Source organism: Myotis yumanensis, unplaced genomic scaffold (genome assembly GCF_028538775.1).
Source record: "Myotis yumanensis isolate MYYU_CA2020_CCGP unplaced genomic scaffold, mMyoYum1.0.hap1 SCAF_5, whole genome shotgun sequence".
In the NCBI taxonomy this organism is placed as follows: Eukaryota; Metazoa; Chordata; class Mammalia; order Chiroptera; family Vespertilionidae; genus Myotis; species Myotis yumanensis.
The window spans coordinates 51,770,955-51,784,604 of NW_027223756.1; the positions used below are offsets into that span (position 1 = coordinate 51,770,955).

At 45.4% G+C, this 13,650-nt stretch overlaps 1 protein-coding gene across 9 annotated transcripts in view; it reads right to left on the minus strand.

The window, feature by feature from the left end:
• The window catches only part of ZNF827 (zinc finger protein 827), a 172,526-nt gene that overhangs the window by 9,183 nt on the left and 149,693 nt on the right, over positions 1–13,650 (minus strand). For 8 of the 9 annotated variants that reach the window (XR_011471546.1, XM_070415260.1, XM_070415262.1 and 5 more), the window contains exons 9-11: positions 8,392–8,529; positions 5,336–5,507; positions 4,072–4,238 (exon numbers count right to left, since the gene is read on the minus strand). The exons of the other annotated variant lie outside the window; for it this stretch is intronic. Coding sequence is in view for 7 of the 8 variants with exons in the window: in XM_070415260.1 (XP_070271361.1) it covers positions 4,072–4,238; positions 5,336–5,507; positions 8,392–8,529 (477 nt within the window). In the remaining variant the exon portion in view is untranslated. The remainder of the gene's footprint in view (positions 1–4,071; positions 4,239–5,335; positions 5,508–8,391; positions 8,530–13,650) is intronic. 9 annotated transcript variants of the gene reach the window in all.

The following is a 13,650-nucleotide window of genomic DNA, read 5'->3' on the forward strand; positions in this document are numbered from 1 at the left end:
GGCATGCAGAGAAACAAAACACAACCCAAAGGGGAGAATATCAACCAGTGTAAACTGATCCAGTTATTGGAATTTGCCGACAAGGACATAAGAACAGTAATATAATTGTATTCCGTATGTTAAAAAAGTTAAGTAGAGAGATGGAAGATACAAAAATAAATTAATAAAAATACCCAAATCAAATTTCTAGAGACGAAAATTACAATGTCTGAGATGAAAAATACACTGGATGGGACCACTAATAATTTAGACACAGTAAAGAAAAGATTTGTGAACCTGAATGGAGAAATTATCTGAGATGAATCAGAGAGAGAAAAGAATCACAAAAATAAATAGAGCACCCAGTGAACTATGGGATGCCTTCAGGCAGCTTAGTATAAGCTTAATTGGAGTTCCTGATGGGGTGGGGAGGGCAGGAAAATATACTTGAAAAAGACAAAAACTTTCCAAATTTGAGGAACACCATACACCCATTGATCCAAGAAATGCAATGAGTCCCAAGCATAAGAAAGATGATGAAATCTATACAAGGGACATCATAATCAAATTGCTCAAAACCAGTGATAAATAAGAAGTCCTAAAAGCAGCCAGATGAAAAAGGACACATGTGCAGAGGAACAAAAAAAGGATGACAGCAGATTTCTCACTGGACACAATGCAAGTGTGAAGTAGTGGAACAACATCTTTAAAGTATGAAAACATATTTCACAAGCAAAGGCAAAAGAAAAAAGATATATAAAAGCTGAAAGGATTCATTACCTGTAGACCTGAATTACAAGAAATGTTAAAATAAATTATTCAGGCAGAAGGGAAATTACACTAATGCAAAAATGGGTCTACATAAAAGAATGGAGAGCACCAGAAATGACAACTACATGGGTAAATATGTGAGTTTTTCGTATTTATATCTCTTTAAAAACTAATAAAACTAATTTTGTTTAAAAAACCATTCATAATGTAATATTTATAACACACACATCTATATCTATATCTATATCTATATCTATATCTATATCTATATCTATATCTATATCTATCTATTCAATAACATAACAGCTGGTGGGGGGAGAAATGGAAGAATGCTATTGTGAGGTCTTATACTACATGTGAAGTGGTATGGTACACTGTGATAAATTAAAGATGTACTTATAAATCCAAATAACTGGAGGCACATAATATTCATGATTCAGGAGACTCGATATTAAGATGTCAACTCTCCCCAAACTAATTCAATGCAACCTCATAGTTTTACGTTAAGGTGGAAAATATAAGGAAACTGTACTGCAGATCCAAGGAGTGGACTTATCCTACTCTACTTAAATACTTCCTTAAAATTAAATTTTAAGTTAAAATTAATATTTTGTTGGTTGATTTTTTTCCCTACAGATAAATTCCCAGAAGTGGGATTACTGGGTCACAGAGCAATTACATTTTCAAGCCTCTTAGTATATATTACCCAAATAGTTTCCCTAAGTTCTATTCCTTTGCAAGGCCATAGACACAAGAGTACCAGCAGCACCCAGCAACAGTGGGTGACACTATAAAATGTGCTCTTAACAGGTTAAGATAAGCCACTCTTGAGCTTTACTTTGACTGCTCAGTGAGGTTGAACATTTTCCCTTATGTTAAACAATTAGCTTTTATTTTATTTTTTTACTGTGAATTGACTGTTCATGTTCTTTCCAAATTCTTAGAGACCAAAAGTGTTTCTTACCCATTTCTATGAACTTTCTATATAAATACATGAGCTTTTTGTCATTTTTACAAACACCTTTTCAGAATGTGGGTTCCCCCCCCTTCTCTTCTTCCTTTCTTTTGCCAAAAAAAATTTTGTGTCCAATCTCTTGATTCTTTTCATTTGTGATTTCTTGTTGTCCATTAAGCATTTACAAATGTCCCTTGCTGTGTTTGATGAATATTCTATTCTATTTTCCTCAAGCCTTTCTAGGACAGATAGTAAAGAAGGATTGTGTAGGTTATTTTGGTGTCAGTGTGAGATAAATATTGATGGCTGTATTTTCCAAATAGCTATTCAAATTCCTCACCACCATTATCACAACTTTGAAAAATTGCAGCAAAATTTGCATTGAGGATGTCACAGAACCAGAAGGAATATTTTCCCCTTGCTGATGTTCTCTGCAGGGAGGGAGAGAGGGAGAAAGAGAGTAAGGAGGGGTCACTGCAGAAACACCCCAATCCCAAGCGTACCTTGGCTAAGAGTAGCCAGTAACGAAGTGTGAGAAAGCACGCGGGTTCTGTGGGTGACCAATTAAAAATGTTCTGTTGATTAAAGCTCATCACAAGTTCATTTAGGTAACCAGATGGCATCGCAGATCCCCTAGGGCACTAGAATAAAAGGTGCCTGTTCCTGTGACAGGTAAATCAAATTAGAGAATAGGACTCACAAAATTAGGGATTTGGAGTCCAACTCCCTTCCTGCCATTGTGGTTTCTATGGTCTTCTTGAGGTGGGATGGGGGCGGTGGAGCGAGGTTCTGGGCTGGGTTTAGGCATACTATGGGGCGGAGAAGGCTAGAAGAATGGGAGGATAATAGAAAAGAGAGTATCTGAAGAGCCCATGGAAACAGGAGACAGGCTGGCTTTCCCTCCAGCAGCCACTCCAGAAATGCTGGATTTAATTTGTCTTCGACGTGGGTTTCCCAGCTCACCTGCCCACGGTGCTAATGTGGTTATGGTCAGACAACCGACTGTAAAAATGGCACCTTCCCACTCAGCAGAACAGCTCTCTGCAGACCTCCAAGTCAGAGCTGCTCAACTTACTGACAAAAACAAGCTTTTATTGCTGTTGGCACCACGGAGCCAGAGCGGCCAGGAAAGCACAGAGGGATCCTTCTTGGCCATGCACATGTCAGCACAAATGTCAGGGAAATTTCCCTTCCCGAATCCTTCAAGTGCCAATGATGTGAGGGGCCGGTCCAGCACCCGGGCCTGCAGTCAGCAACCCCAGCTTGTAATTTGTAGCAAACGCAGGGAGCTCTTCCTCATTCTCACATAATGACTCCTCGCCAGTGTCATTTGTAACCATCCCTTGCGAGAGGATAATTGCATGGCAAAGTCAAAATGTTAACTTCATTAAATAGAAGAAGTTAACCAGAATGGCAAGAGTCTGAAATGAAAGGCGAGCACTGGCAAAGGCGTGGCCGTGGCCCGGGGAGGGACCGGGTTGACTCAGGAGCATCTGGTCTTCTTTGCCCCTGGACAGATGGGCCACGCAGCATCACGGAGCGTGTCAGGGCTGCAGCGTCACGCGAGGAGCAGAGCCTGCAGAGGCAGGTGCATGGTGCCTGGCCCAGCAAAACAGAGGTCCAGCCTTGGCCAAGGTTTGGGTGGGGCTGCCAGAATGGCAGCGACTCAGAAAGAAGGTTCTAGAATGATAACTGTTCTGGTCTGAGTTTCTGAAGTCACATCCTAAGGTTGACCTTGGACATAATACCTCCCCTCTGTGAAGCCTCAGCTCTCAAGCCTCTATAGCAGGGCTCCTCAAACTTTTTAAACAGGGGGCCAGTTCACTGTCCCTCAGACCGTTGGAGGGCCGGACTAAAGTTTTAAAAAAAACTATGAACAAATTCCTACGCACACTGCACATATCTTATTTTGAAGTAAAAAAGCAAAACGGGAACAAATACAATATTTGTATTTGCATGTGGCCCGCGGGCCGTAGTTTGAGGACCCCTGCTCTATAGTATGATAACAGTAGTATGGGCCTCAGGGGGTCGTTAGGAGGCTTATATGGGTCCCAGCGTGCAAAGGTGCAAGCCTGGGGCATAGGGAAAAGCGTAATGGCTGTTGCTGGATGATGATGGCAAGCAGACAGCTCAGCCCCTCTCAACCGTCCCAACCTGTGAATGTTTCAGATCAGCCGGTGCACGAGCCGTGCCTGGCCATGGCGCTGTGGCCACAGGGAAGTGTGGCTCTGCTACCCCTGGGGACGTTCTTCCTTCTGAGGAAGGAGATGTCAGTGTCACATGGCGATGAGGATGCTTCTGCCAGGTGGGCAGGCAGTCTGGGGTGGCAGGGGATGGAGGAGAGAAGGACCGATGGGAATGGTCACCTGTGTGCTTGGTGCCAATGTGAGCCTTTATCTCTGCCTCCTCCATGGTGACGAAGTCGCAGGCAGTGCAGCAGATGGAGAACATCCACTGCTCCTTGTCCACGTGGAGGGACATGTGGCTGACAAACTGGACGTTGAGCTCGGTCTCAAATCCACACACATGGCAGCTACATGCGAGGACGAAGGGAAAGACGGGGAGAGAGGAGCGATATTCTAAATGCAGGCTACCCACTCACGCCCAGTACACCCAGTACACCCAGTACACCCAGAACACGGCCGTGTACACACTGCCCTCCCCACCGAACGGTTTGCATTAGGAAATTCTTCTGCTTTCTCGGATGCCTCTGAAGTGGTCGCTGTGCTAAATGGATTTAGTGCCCGAATAATGTCACAATCCCATACATGCTATAGTGATGCTAAATAATCAGAGAGTTAATTAAAGTTTCCGGATCCCAGATGCTGCATGTCTCCTTGCGATTCCTTGGGGCAAAGGGATGCAGCACAGCCTTGCCAAGACTTGAGTGCGGCTGGTACGCGGAGCGGCGTGGCGCGCCCTGCACTCTGTGAGCCTCCCTCTGCCTCCAGAAACCTCCCGGGTAGCAGTGAGAGCACACAGGCCATCGGACGGACGGCACTCCTGCCTGTGACAATTCCCGATAGAAGCCACCCATCCATGGAGGCATTTCATACAAAAGCAAGTTCCTACCAATCCCTACAGCCTCTCTCGTGGGCAAGATTTGGTAGAAAGCCTGAAACTTGGGGTTTTATGGCACCCAAACCAAATACTGATTTAGGGCCAGAACCGGAGAAAACCATAAAATTCCAGCCACTAAAGGACAAAACACGACTCGAGGAAAAGAAGCTATGCCTTCACGGCTACGTCCTCAGGGTCCTTGGGTTTATGTTTCCTAGTCTGTTTTCCTTCGGACACTTCTCAGGGAGCAGCAAGGTGCTCAGTTACTAGGGCAGGAGCTTGCCAGCTGCCCAGCCCTGGAAGCTAATAATCCCCAGAGCCCTGCCGCTCTCTGGAGCTCACCCCCCAACCCCCCGCCCCCAGAGCCACCTCTCAGACCGTTTCCCTTTCAATTCATTCCGCCAGGGCACCATGCCAGGGGGAGTCATTGCAACTGTAGGGGCTTGTCTAAGCAAAGCAACTCTGACCATGCAGGCCAGTGCGTCTGCTGAGCAGAGGTGCCTGTCAGGTCTGCCTCGCAGACGGCAGGGAGGGTGGGAAGGCTGGACTAGGGTTCCAGCCCCAGCTCACCTGTAATAATAAGGGTGCTTCCTCCCATCACTTCCTTCAGAGGTGACGGCGCTGACAATGTCCTCAGTGTCCGTACTCACCAGCTTCACCGAGTGGACGGTCAGGTGCTGGTTTAGGTTCGCGCGGCACTTAGCAGCGTAGGGGCACAAGTGGCATTTGTATTTTCTTTCCTCTGGAGGAGAAAGAGCAGGAAACCCCCCAGCTGATCTGAGAAATGAAATCCCAACACCTTGCAAGAGACCACTTAAGGGTATCAAGGAAGGGGGGGTTCAAGTTTCATTTCAAGTGGGGACACCTTGGAATTGTCTCTAAAAAGTCTTTACCCAGCAGGTCACTCCTGTATTAATACTTCCAAAGATAAAAGAAAGTCCCCAGGCAATTGGATCATCTACTTTTTTCTGGACACCCACAGGCTAAGGTGAGCTAAAAGCATATTAGTGCATGTGTGTGTGTGTGTGTGTGTGCATGAGAGTGTGTGGTGAGTGTGCGAGAGTGTGTGTGAGTGTGCGTGTGAGTGTGCATGGGAGTGTGTGGTTGAGAGTGCATGTGAGTGCGTGTTTGAGTGTGTGTGTGTGTGCATGAGTGTGTGTGTGTGCATGAGTGTGTGAGTGTGCATGTGAGTGTGCGTGTGTGTGAGTGTGCATGTGTGAGTGTGAGTGTGTGAGTGTGCGTGTGAGTGTGTGCGCACATGCCTCCCTTGTGTCAGGTGTGGGTGGGAGCTAAGGCAGGGAAGGAGGAGTGAAACCATGTTCGCAGAACTGGTGAGTAAAAGAAGCTCCAGGCCTGGGTCAGCCAAGAAATAAAAAACTAATGAAATTAAAGGAATAAAAAATGACTCATGTGAAATAATTGAATTGGAAATTTACATTTTACATAAATAAAATAAAATTTTTCAATTACATTCCTTAATGGGAACTCTCTCCTAGCACCGACAGTGTTTCAGGACTGTTTCCAGAGTGGCCGTCTGAATACATTTGGTGAATCAAGCAAATTACGTAAAAGGAGCAGCCCCTGCTTTCACTGTGCAGACAGAGGCAACGGAGGGCAGCAGAAGACAAGCTCTACTTCACTGTCTGTCCTTAGCGCTCTTCCTCTGTGAGACCGAGCTGGCCTTGTCTGCCTCCCAGGGAAGGACACAGACAAGTTTTCCCACAACATGTAAGGCATGGCTGTTATTACAGGTGGCCCCCAACATCGGAGGGGCTGGTGGCTTGGGCTCAGCGGGGCTGGGGAACGGGGCCCTGAGGTGCAGATAAGAGAGAGTCCTCTCTGGAATTTTTGCATTTGTATTAATAAGCAAGGTTGTTAATTTTGGTATTAAAGTGAATTGCTGAACTTTCTATCTTTTTCTATCATTTGGAAAGGTTTAATAATACTGGACTTTCCTACTCTCAAAAGATTAAAAAGAACCCATCTGGACACCTTTATCAATAATATTATCTCCATCATCATCTTTCCAAATTTCCCTTTGATAACTGATTTACTTAAGGTTTGTTTCCTCCCCTGGGGTCAATTTTGGAAATTTTGCTTAAATTAGCTATGTCATCTAAGTTTTTAGCTGTCCTTTTCTTATTGTCATAGAGTTGCCCTTATTCTCCAAAAATACTTTAATAGCATTAATGATTAGGCTTCCTTTTCCATTCCTAATTTTGAATAATTTTGCTTCCTTTTCCTTTCTTAATCAGGGTTAAAGAAATTAATCTCTTTTTGTGGTCTTTTTCTTCCTAGATTTTGTTTTTCTTTTATCATTTTTTTTTTAATCCTCATCCGAGGATATTTTTCCATTGATTTTTAGAGAGAGTGGAAGAGAGAGGGAAAGACAGCGAGAAGTATTGATTGGTTGCCTCTTGCACACACCCTGACCAGGGTTTGGGCCAGGTAGAAGCCTGCAACCGAGGTATGTGCCCTTGACCGGGTTCAAACCCAGGACCCTTCACTCCGCAGGCTGATGCTCTATCCACTGAGCCAAACCAGCTAAGGCTCTTTTACTAGTTCTTTAAGATGCTAAGTTACTTTCTGTGTTTCTTCTCTTCTAATTAAAACATTTAAGCCTATGAATTGTCCTCTGAACAGAGCTGAAGCTGTTTGTTCCAGGCCTAGGAATGAAGTGTTCCCCTTTTCATTTCTTCTAGATGTCTATAATTTGAGTTTTGATTATCTTCCTTTTCTTTGACCTGGTTAGCTAGGACATCTTATTGACCTTTGGTTATTTTAAATTTCCTTTAAGTATGAGCAGAGCATGTGACCTATAAAACTCCACTTTTCTGAACATGTTAAAGTTTTCTTTGGGCTTAAGTATATGACTAAATTTTGTCTAGTGAATATATATATATAAATCATGTCATATTAATACCGCCTATCCTGCCTTCTTTATGATTTCATGTGATATGGAAAATCTCTACTTATTTTCTTTGTCATTTCCTATAAATAAAATACATCTGAACTATTTAAAAAGTCTGATCTTGGGTGTAAAAATGGAAAACTTCATCTTATTATTTCTACCTTGCTTTATGTTTACAATCGATTCTACTGTATTTCTTTTTATCTTCACTTATTTTTGCTGCATTGATTAAGTTAATATGTATTCCTCCTTTACTCCTGAACTTGGTTGCTTTCCTTTTCCAAGTACACAGAATCAACCATATTTCTTTATTAATATATATATATATATATATATATATATATATATATATATATACAAATTAGCCGGGCATCATGACCGGCTCAGGAAGAGACTGTATCACCACTGCACAGGAGGAGTTGCACACAGATGGGGGGGAGGGGACTGCATGCCGACCCCCAGCCCCAGCGGACACACACCAGGGGATGTGTGTCTTTTCTCATCAATCCTTCTTGAACTCTATGAATCCTTTCAATACAAATAAGAAACCCTGTCTGGGGCCTTATTTGAACATGCCAGTTAAATGGCTTGAGGAGGTCATGATAAGACACTCCCATCACTTCCTGTAATAATTCTCTTAGAGCAACTCAGCTTCTTGGTAATGGAGACGCTGGTGATCCAGACCCGGGAAGGCACAGCAGTGAGGCCGACTCACCTGTGTGCAGCGAGAGATGTCGGGACAATGTCTGCTGTCGGCCAAAGACTTTCCCACACACATCACAGGGGAAAAGCTGGTCATTGAATTTCCAGGATGGCAATCCGTTGCCTGCCTCTAGTACAAGCTTTTCTGTCTCTGCACCAAAAGAACATGAGGAATAAACAAGGCAACATGAACGAATTTCAGTTTAGTCAACATTCAGGAGTTAAGCAGAGGCTTCCTTCGACGAATGTGGCTGGTAAACTACAAAGAAGTCCCAGTAACCTCTGGTTTTCATGCTCATTTGCTGTCTCTGAGAAGGCTATTCTTCAACGTTGTGGTGGCGAATGAATCCAAATTTTAGTCAAGTCTCTGGTGTTTTCTCGCTTTCATCACTAAAGGCTAGCCAACCCAACCTTCTAGAAGGTGGGTAGCATGGTTAGCACTGTGTCCACTGTACAGTCAGTACTCAATAAAAACCTGTGGAATGAGTCAATGGTTGAGTTGCTCTTTAAAATTTTAGAAATGTCAACTTTTGCTACAAGGTAGTAAGTAAATCAAGAATGCTGAATCTCAGATTCTGATGTGAAAACAAATGGTTCGATCCCTTGAGAGGAAATACACTTTCACTGCCCTGTATGGGGAAAAGTTTTCTCCTATGTTCAAAAGGGTTGCACAAAGTCTTTAATGAGGAAGTTATGCTACAGAGAATCAGTGACGACAACTGCAAGCTGCTTGCTGTGGCCTGAATGTTTGTGCCCCTCCCCCACATTCATATACTGAAATCCTAATCCTTAAAGTGATGGTATCAGGAGGTGGGCTTCCTAGAGGTGCTTAGGTCATGAGGGTGGATTAGTGCTCTTATAAAAGAAGCCCCACAGAGTTCCCTCACTCTTCCCACCCTGTGAGGACACAGTAAAAATACCTGAAATCCAAAAGAGGTCACATGCCCACACTGGCACCCTGACCTTAGGCGTCCAGCCTCCAGAACTGTGAGAAATACCTTTAGGTTGTTTATAAGCTGCCCAGTCAGTGGTATTTTGTTATAATAGCATAAACACACTAAAACACTCTTCCACAAAAAACTCCCTAATGCAAGATTGCACAACCTGAATTTATCCCAAGGTTTCATTACATTCGGAAAACAGTGAGTGCCACAAGTTATCTGTACATAATTCATAGCCATAAATGAAATAAGTGGATGCTAATACGTTCTTTGTCAACTTAAAAAAATTTTATTTTCTCATCATCATCCATAGGATTACCTTGAATTTTCTCAAACTTATTTCTTCTCACTGAACTCTAACAGATTATCCTATATAATAAAAGACTAATATGCAAATCTAATATGCAGAACAGCCGGTCACTGTGATGTGCACTGATCACCAGGGGGCAGATGCTCAACACAAGAGCTGCCCCCTGGTGGTCAGTGTACTCCCACAGGGGGAGCACCACTCAGCCAGAAGCCAGGCTCACGGCTGGCGAGTGCAGCGGCGGTGGCGGGAGCCTCTCCTGCCTCCACAGCAGCACTAACGATGTCTAACTGCCGGCTTAGGCCTACTCCCTGCAGGGAGTGGGCTTAAGCCATCAGTCAGACTTCCCCCAAGGGCTCCCGAACTGTGAGAGGGCGCAGGCTGGGCTGAGGGAGCCCCCCCTCCCAAGTACATGAATCTCATGCACCGGGCCTCTAGTCCTTTTATAATAATACTAGAGGCCCATTGCAGGAAGATTCCTGCAAGAATAGGGCTTCGCTCCTGCCTCCCGCCGCCTCCCGTCTCCCGCCTCCATCTCCTCCCCCTGCCTCCCGCCTCTGCCTCCTTCCCCCGCCGCCTGCTGCCTCCCGTCTCCTGCCGCCCGCCACCACCCCTGCCACCTGCTGCACCCCAGCTGGCTGCTGTGCCCTGGCTCTGCTCCCGCCTCCCGCCTCCCGCTTCTGCTGCCTTGGCTCCATTCCTGTCTCCACCGCCTCCACTTTGCTCCCTTCTGCAGTGCTTGGCTTCCTTCTACGTTGTCTTCAGTCTTTGCTCCCAGCCGGTATATGCAAATTAACCACCATCTTGGTTGGGTTAATTTGCATATAGTCACTCTGATTGGCTGGTGGGCGTAGCGAAGGTACGGTCAATTAGCATCTTTGTCTTTTATTAGTGTAGACTAGAGGCCTGGTGCATGGATTCATGTACCAGTGGGGTCCCTCAGCCTGGCCTGTAGGGATCAGCCAAAACTGGCAGTCTTATATGCTCTGAGGGTTGTAGTAGTGCAAGAAGCAGCAGGCGGCTGGGGAGGAGCCTGAGCTTGGGCAGGCGCCATGGCGCTCCTGCTCATCCTGGCCCCCTGCACCTGCCACCACCACCGCTCGGTAGGCTCGCTGTGGTCTCCACACGCCCATCCTGGGGCAATACCAGTGTGCCCATGACCGAGAAGTGGCGGTGGGCTTGCGCCCAGTCAGTCCCGCTGCTGGTCCTGATCCTGGTCCCAGTCCTGGTCCGGATGGGGGAGGGGCACAAAGGGGGAGTATCTGTAGGAGAAACTCACACTGCTACCGCAGCTGTGCTGCCCATTGGTCAGCTGAGCGGCGCTCCCACTGTGGGAGCGCATTGACTACCAGGGAGCAGCTCCTGTGTTGAGCATCTGCCCCCGGGTGGTCAGTGAGCATCATAGCTACCAGTAGAGTGATTGAGCAGTCAAATGGTCACTTAGGCTTTTATATATATAGATAAGAAGACAGGTGACAGAGAAAGTACCAAAAAGATGGAAGAGGGTGCTTGGTCACTAAAAGGCCTTTAGGCCTTACTTTGAAGAAGACAAATAATTTACTGGGTTATTATCATGCCCTTTACCTCAGTAAATTACTATGAATCTTCTTAAAGCACAGTGCTGCTTTATAAAGCCAGGCACCACATGGTGACAATTACACAGTGGAAAGACTTTTCATAAGATGCAAGCAGATGAAATTCTCAGGCCACCAGTCAGAGACAACTTCAGAACAAAGAACTTTATTTCATGCAATTTAGTTAAAACTGTGACTGGATCAATTTTTATTTGACTGCAGACTTGCCAGATAGTATAATCTAAGGAAAGGAGAAACAAATCCTGTGTGTGTTTGGAAAAGGAGGGGTGGGGGCGGGGGAGTGATGGAATGATGGTGAGATTGCAATAACGTTTGCTGTGAGGTACCTGCCAGCAATTGATTGATTGAGTTGTGTTTGTTAAAACATTGCTCTTTGGGCCTCAGAAACAAGAGCTAGCCTTATTAAAGTTGGAATATGTGAATGGAAACTTCTAAAGGGGAAGGGGCAGATTGTGGGGGGAAAGGAAGGTGAAATGAGAGGCCATTGACCTGCTGGGGATAAGAACCACTCTGAGATGACTGTCCTTGAGTCCAAGCGGTGGGCATTTCAGCCACGTAGCGATGAGAGGGTGTTTTAGAAGTTCCTTTAAAGTGTGTAATCAAAACAGTGCTTCAAAGCAGGATGATAGTCATAATTACAAGGAGAGGTCAAGAGGGTACAGGGTCTTCCAATACATTCACAACAAGAATGAATTAATTGAGCCACATACCAAACAAGTAGATGCAATTAAAAATAAAGAAGTCTCTTAATTCCTTCAAGTATTAGTCATGCACTTGAGAAGTTGAAGCATCATGAAAAGTCCAATCCCTTCCACTGGCCTTAAAAAACTATTAAAACTATGAAGGCTGTGCTTCAGCGAAGCAGAAAGAACAGCCTGCAGCGGTGGTGAGCAGGCCAGAGCCACCACGAGGGCATCCGTGGCCGATCGGCCACCTCCCTGTGCCTGGACCCCAAGCCTGGTCCAGGGATCAGCTCTCTCCCCCGTTGCTGTCTGCATTCACTACAGACACCTGTTTTCACTCCACAGGCTCAAGGCAACCACAGCCATTGGGATCCTTATCCCAGAACGTGAATTTGAAATCACAGCTGGATGAAGCTGTGGGAAGAGTATTACGGAGATAAAACAAGTACTGAAGTAAAAGGCCCCACTCCCCTTTTCACGGAGCAGGAATGCAGCTCAGCAGATGCCGCATTCTTCCACATTTCCTGTGAATGGCACCACCCAAACGCCACATGAGAAACTTCAGTCACTTTTTTGATTCCTCCCGCTCAGTCTTTTAATCCATCCAATCATTCACCAGAGGCTGTTGATCTTACCTCAGAATCTTCTTTTGATTCCTTCCTCTCTGTCTTTCAATATGTCCAACCAGCCACCCCAGCTGTCTGTCTATTTCTAGGATGAGACCTGTGATGCATATGCAGTAAGGTCAATCTTCTGAATGTCCATGTTCTGCCTTTTTGAAACAGGACTGGCCCCATTGTCACCGAGAGCAGCCAGCTGTGACCGCAGGGCCTCCAGCTGGCTGCTCTCACCTGGAGGAGGCATTCCAGAAAAGAGGGGCATGTTTTGTCCCCAGGTTTTGATGATCAAAAGTTTTCAAAACTATTTTCAAATATTTAAACTAGAACCTATTGATGAAGACATATTTATAAAAGCTGATATGCAGGCCTATTCTAATCTCTGTGCGTGAGCAATATTGATGGTAACCCTATAGTAAGGAGACCACCGTGGGACAGTGGCGAGTGTCCTGTGGCTGTACATTTTTTTAAAAAGGTATGCTTTTATTGATTGCAGAAAGAGGAAAAGAGAGGGAGAGAGAGAGAAACATCAATGATGAAAGAGAATCATTGAACAGTTGCCTCCTGCATGCCCCTTCTGGGGATCAAGCCCACAACCCAGTCATGTGCCCTGACAGGGGAATCGAACCACAACCTCCTGGTTCATGGGCCAACACTCAACCACGGAGTCACACCAGCCCAGCTGGTTGCACATTTTAAAGCTCACGGGCACCATGCTCCACCCCCGTCACAGTGCACTGGATAAATCAGCCTGGCTACCCCTGGGGTCACTGGGGGTCACGTGCTGCAGGTTTAACATAAAGATATCATCCTTCAATTGTGTGTGTGTACAGCAATGTGGAAGCTAAAATTGACATATTTTTATGAAAAGTTTTTCTATTCTTTGATTTTCAATAAATTTCAGAAACCAGGCAAAAATAAAATAAAAAAGGAGCCCTAGTGCCTTCATTGAGTCATCATCTCTCACCAGGATATTTGCAAAATCCTCCCAAACAGCTTCTCTGCCCTCAGCCGCCCTCCATTCTGGGAGCCCCTCCTCACAGGTTCCAGCACGATCTGTCTGAGGCACAAATCTGACCAGGTCCTGTCCTGTATGCCAATGGCTCCCCAAGACCCAACTCCTTCACCT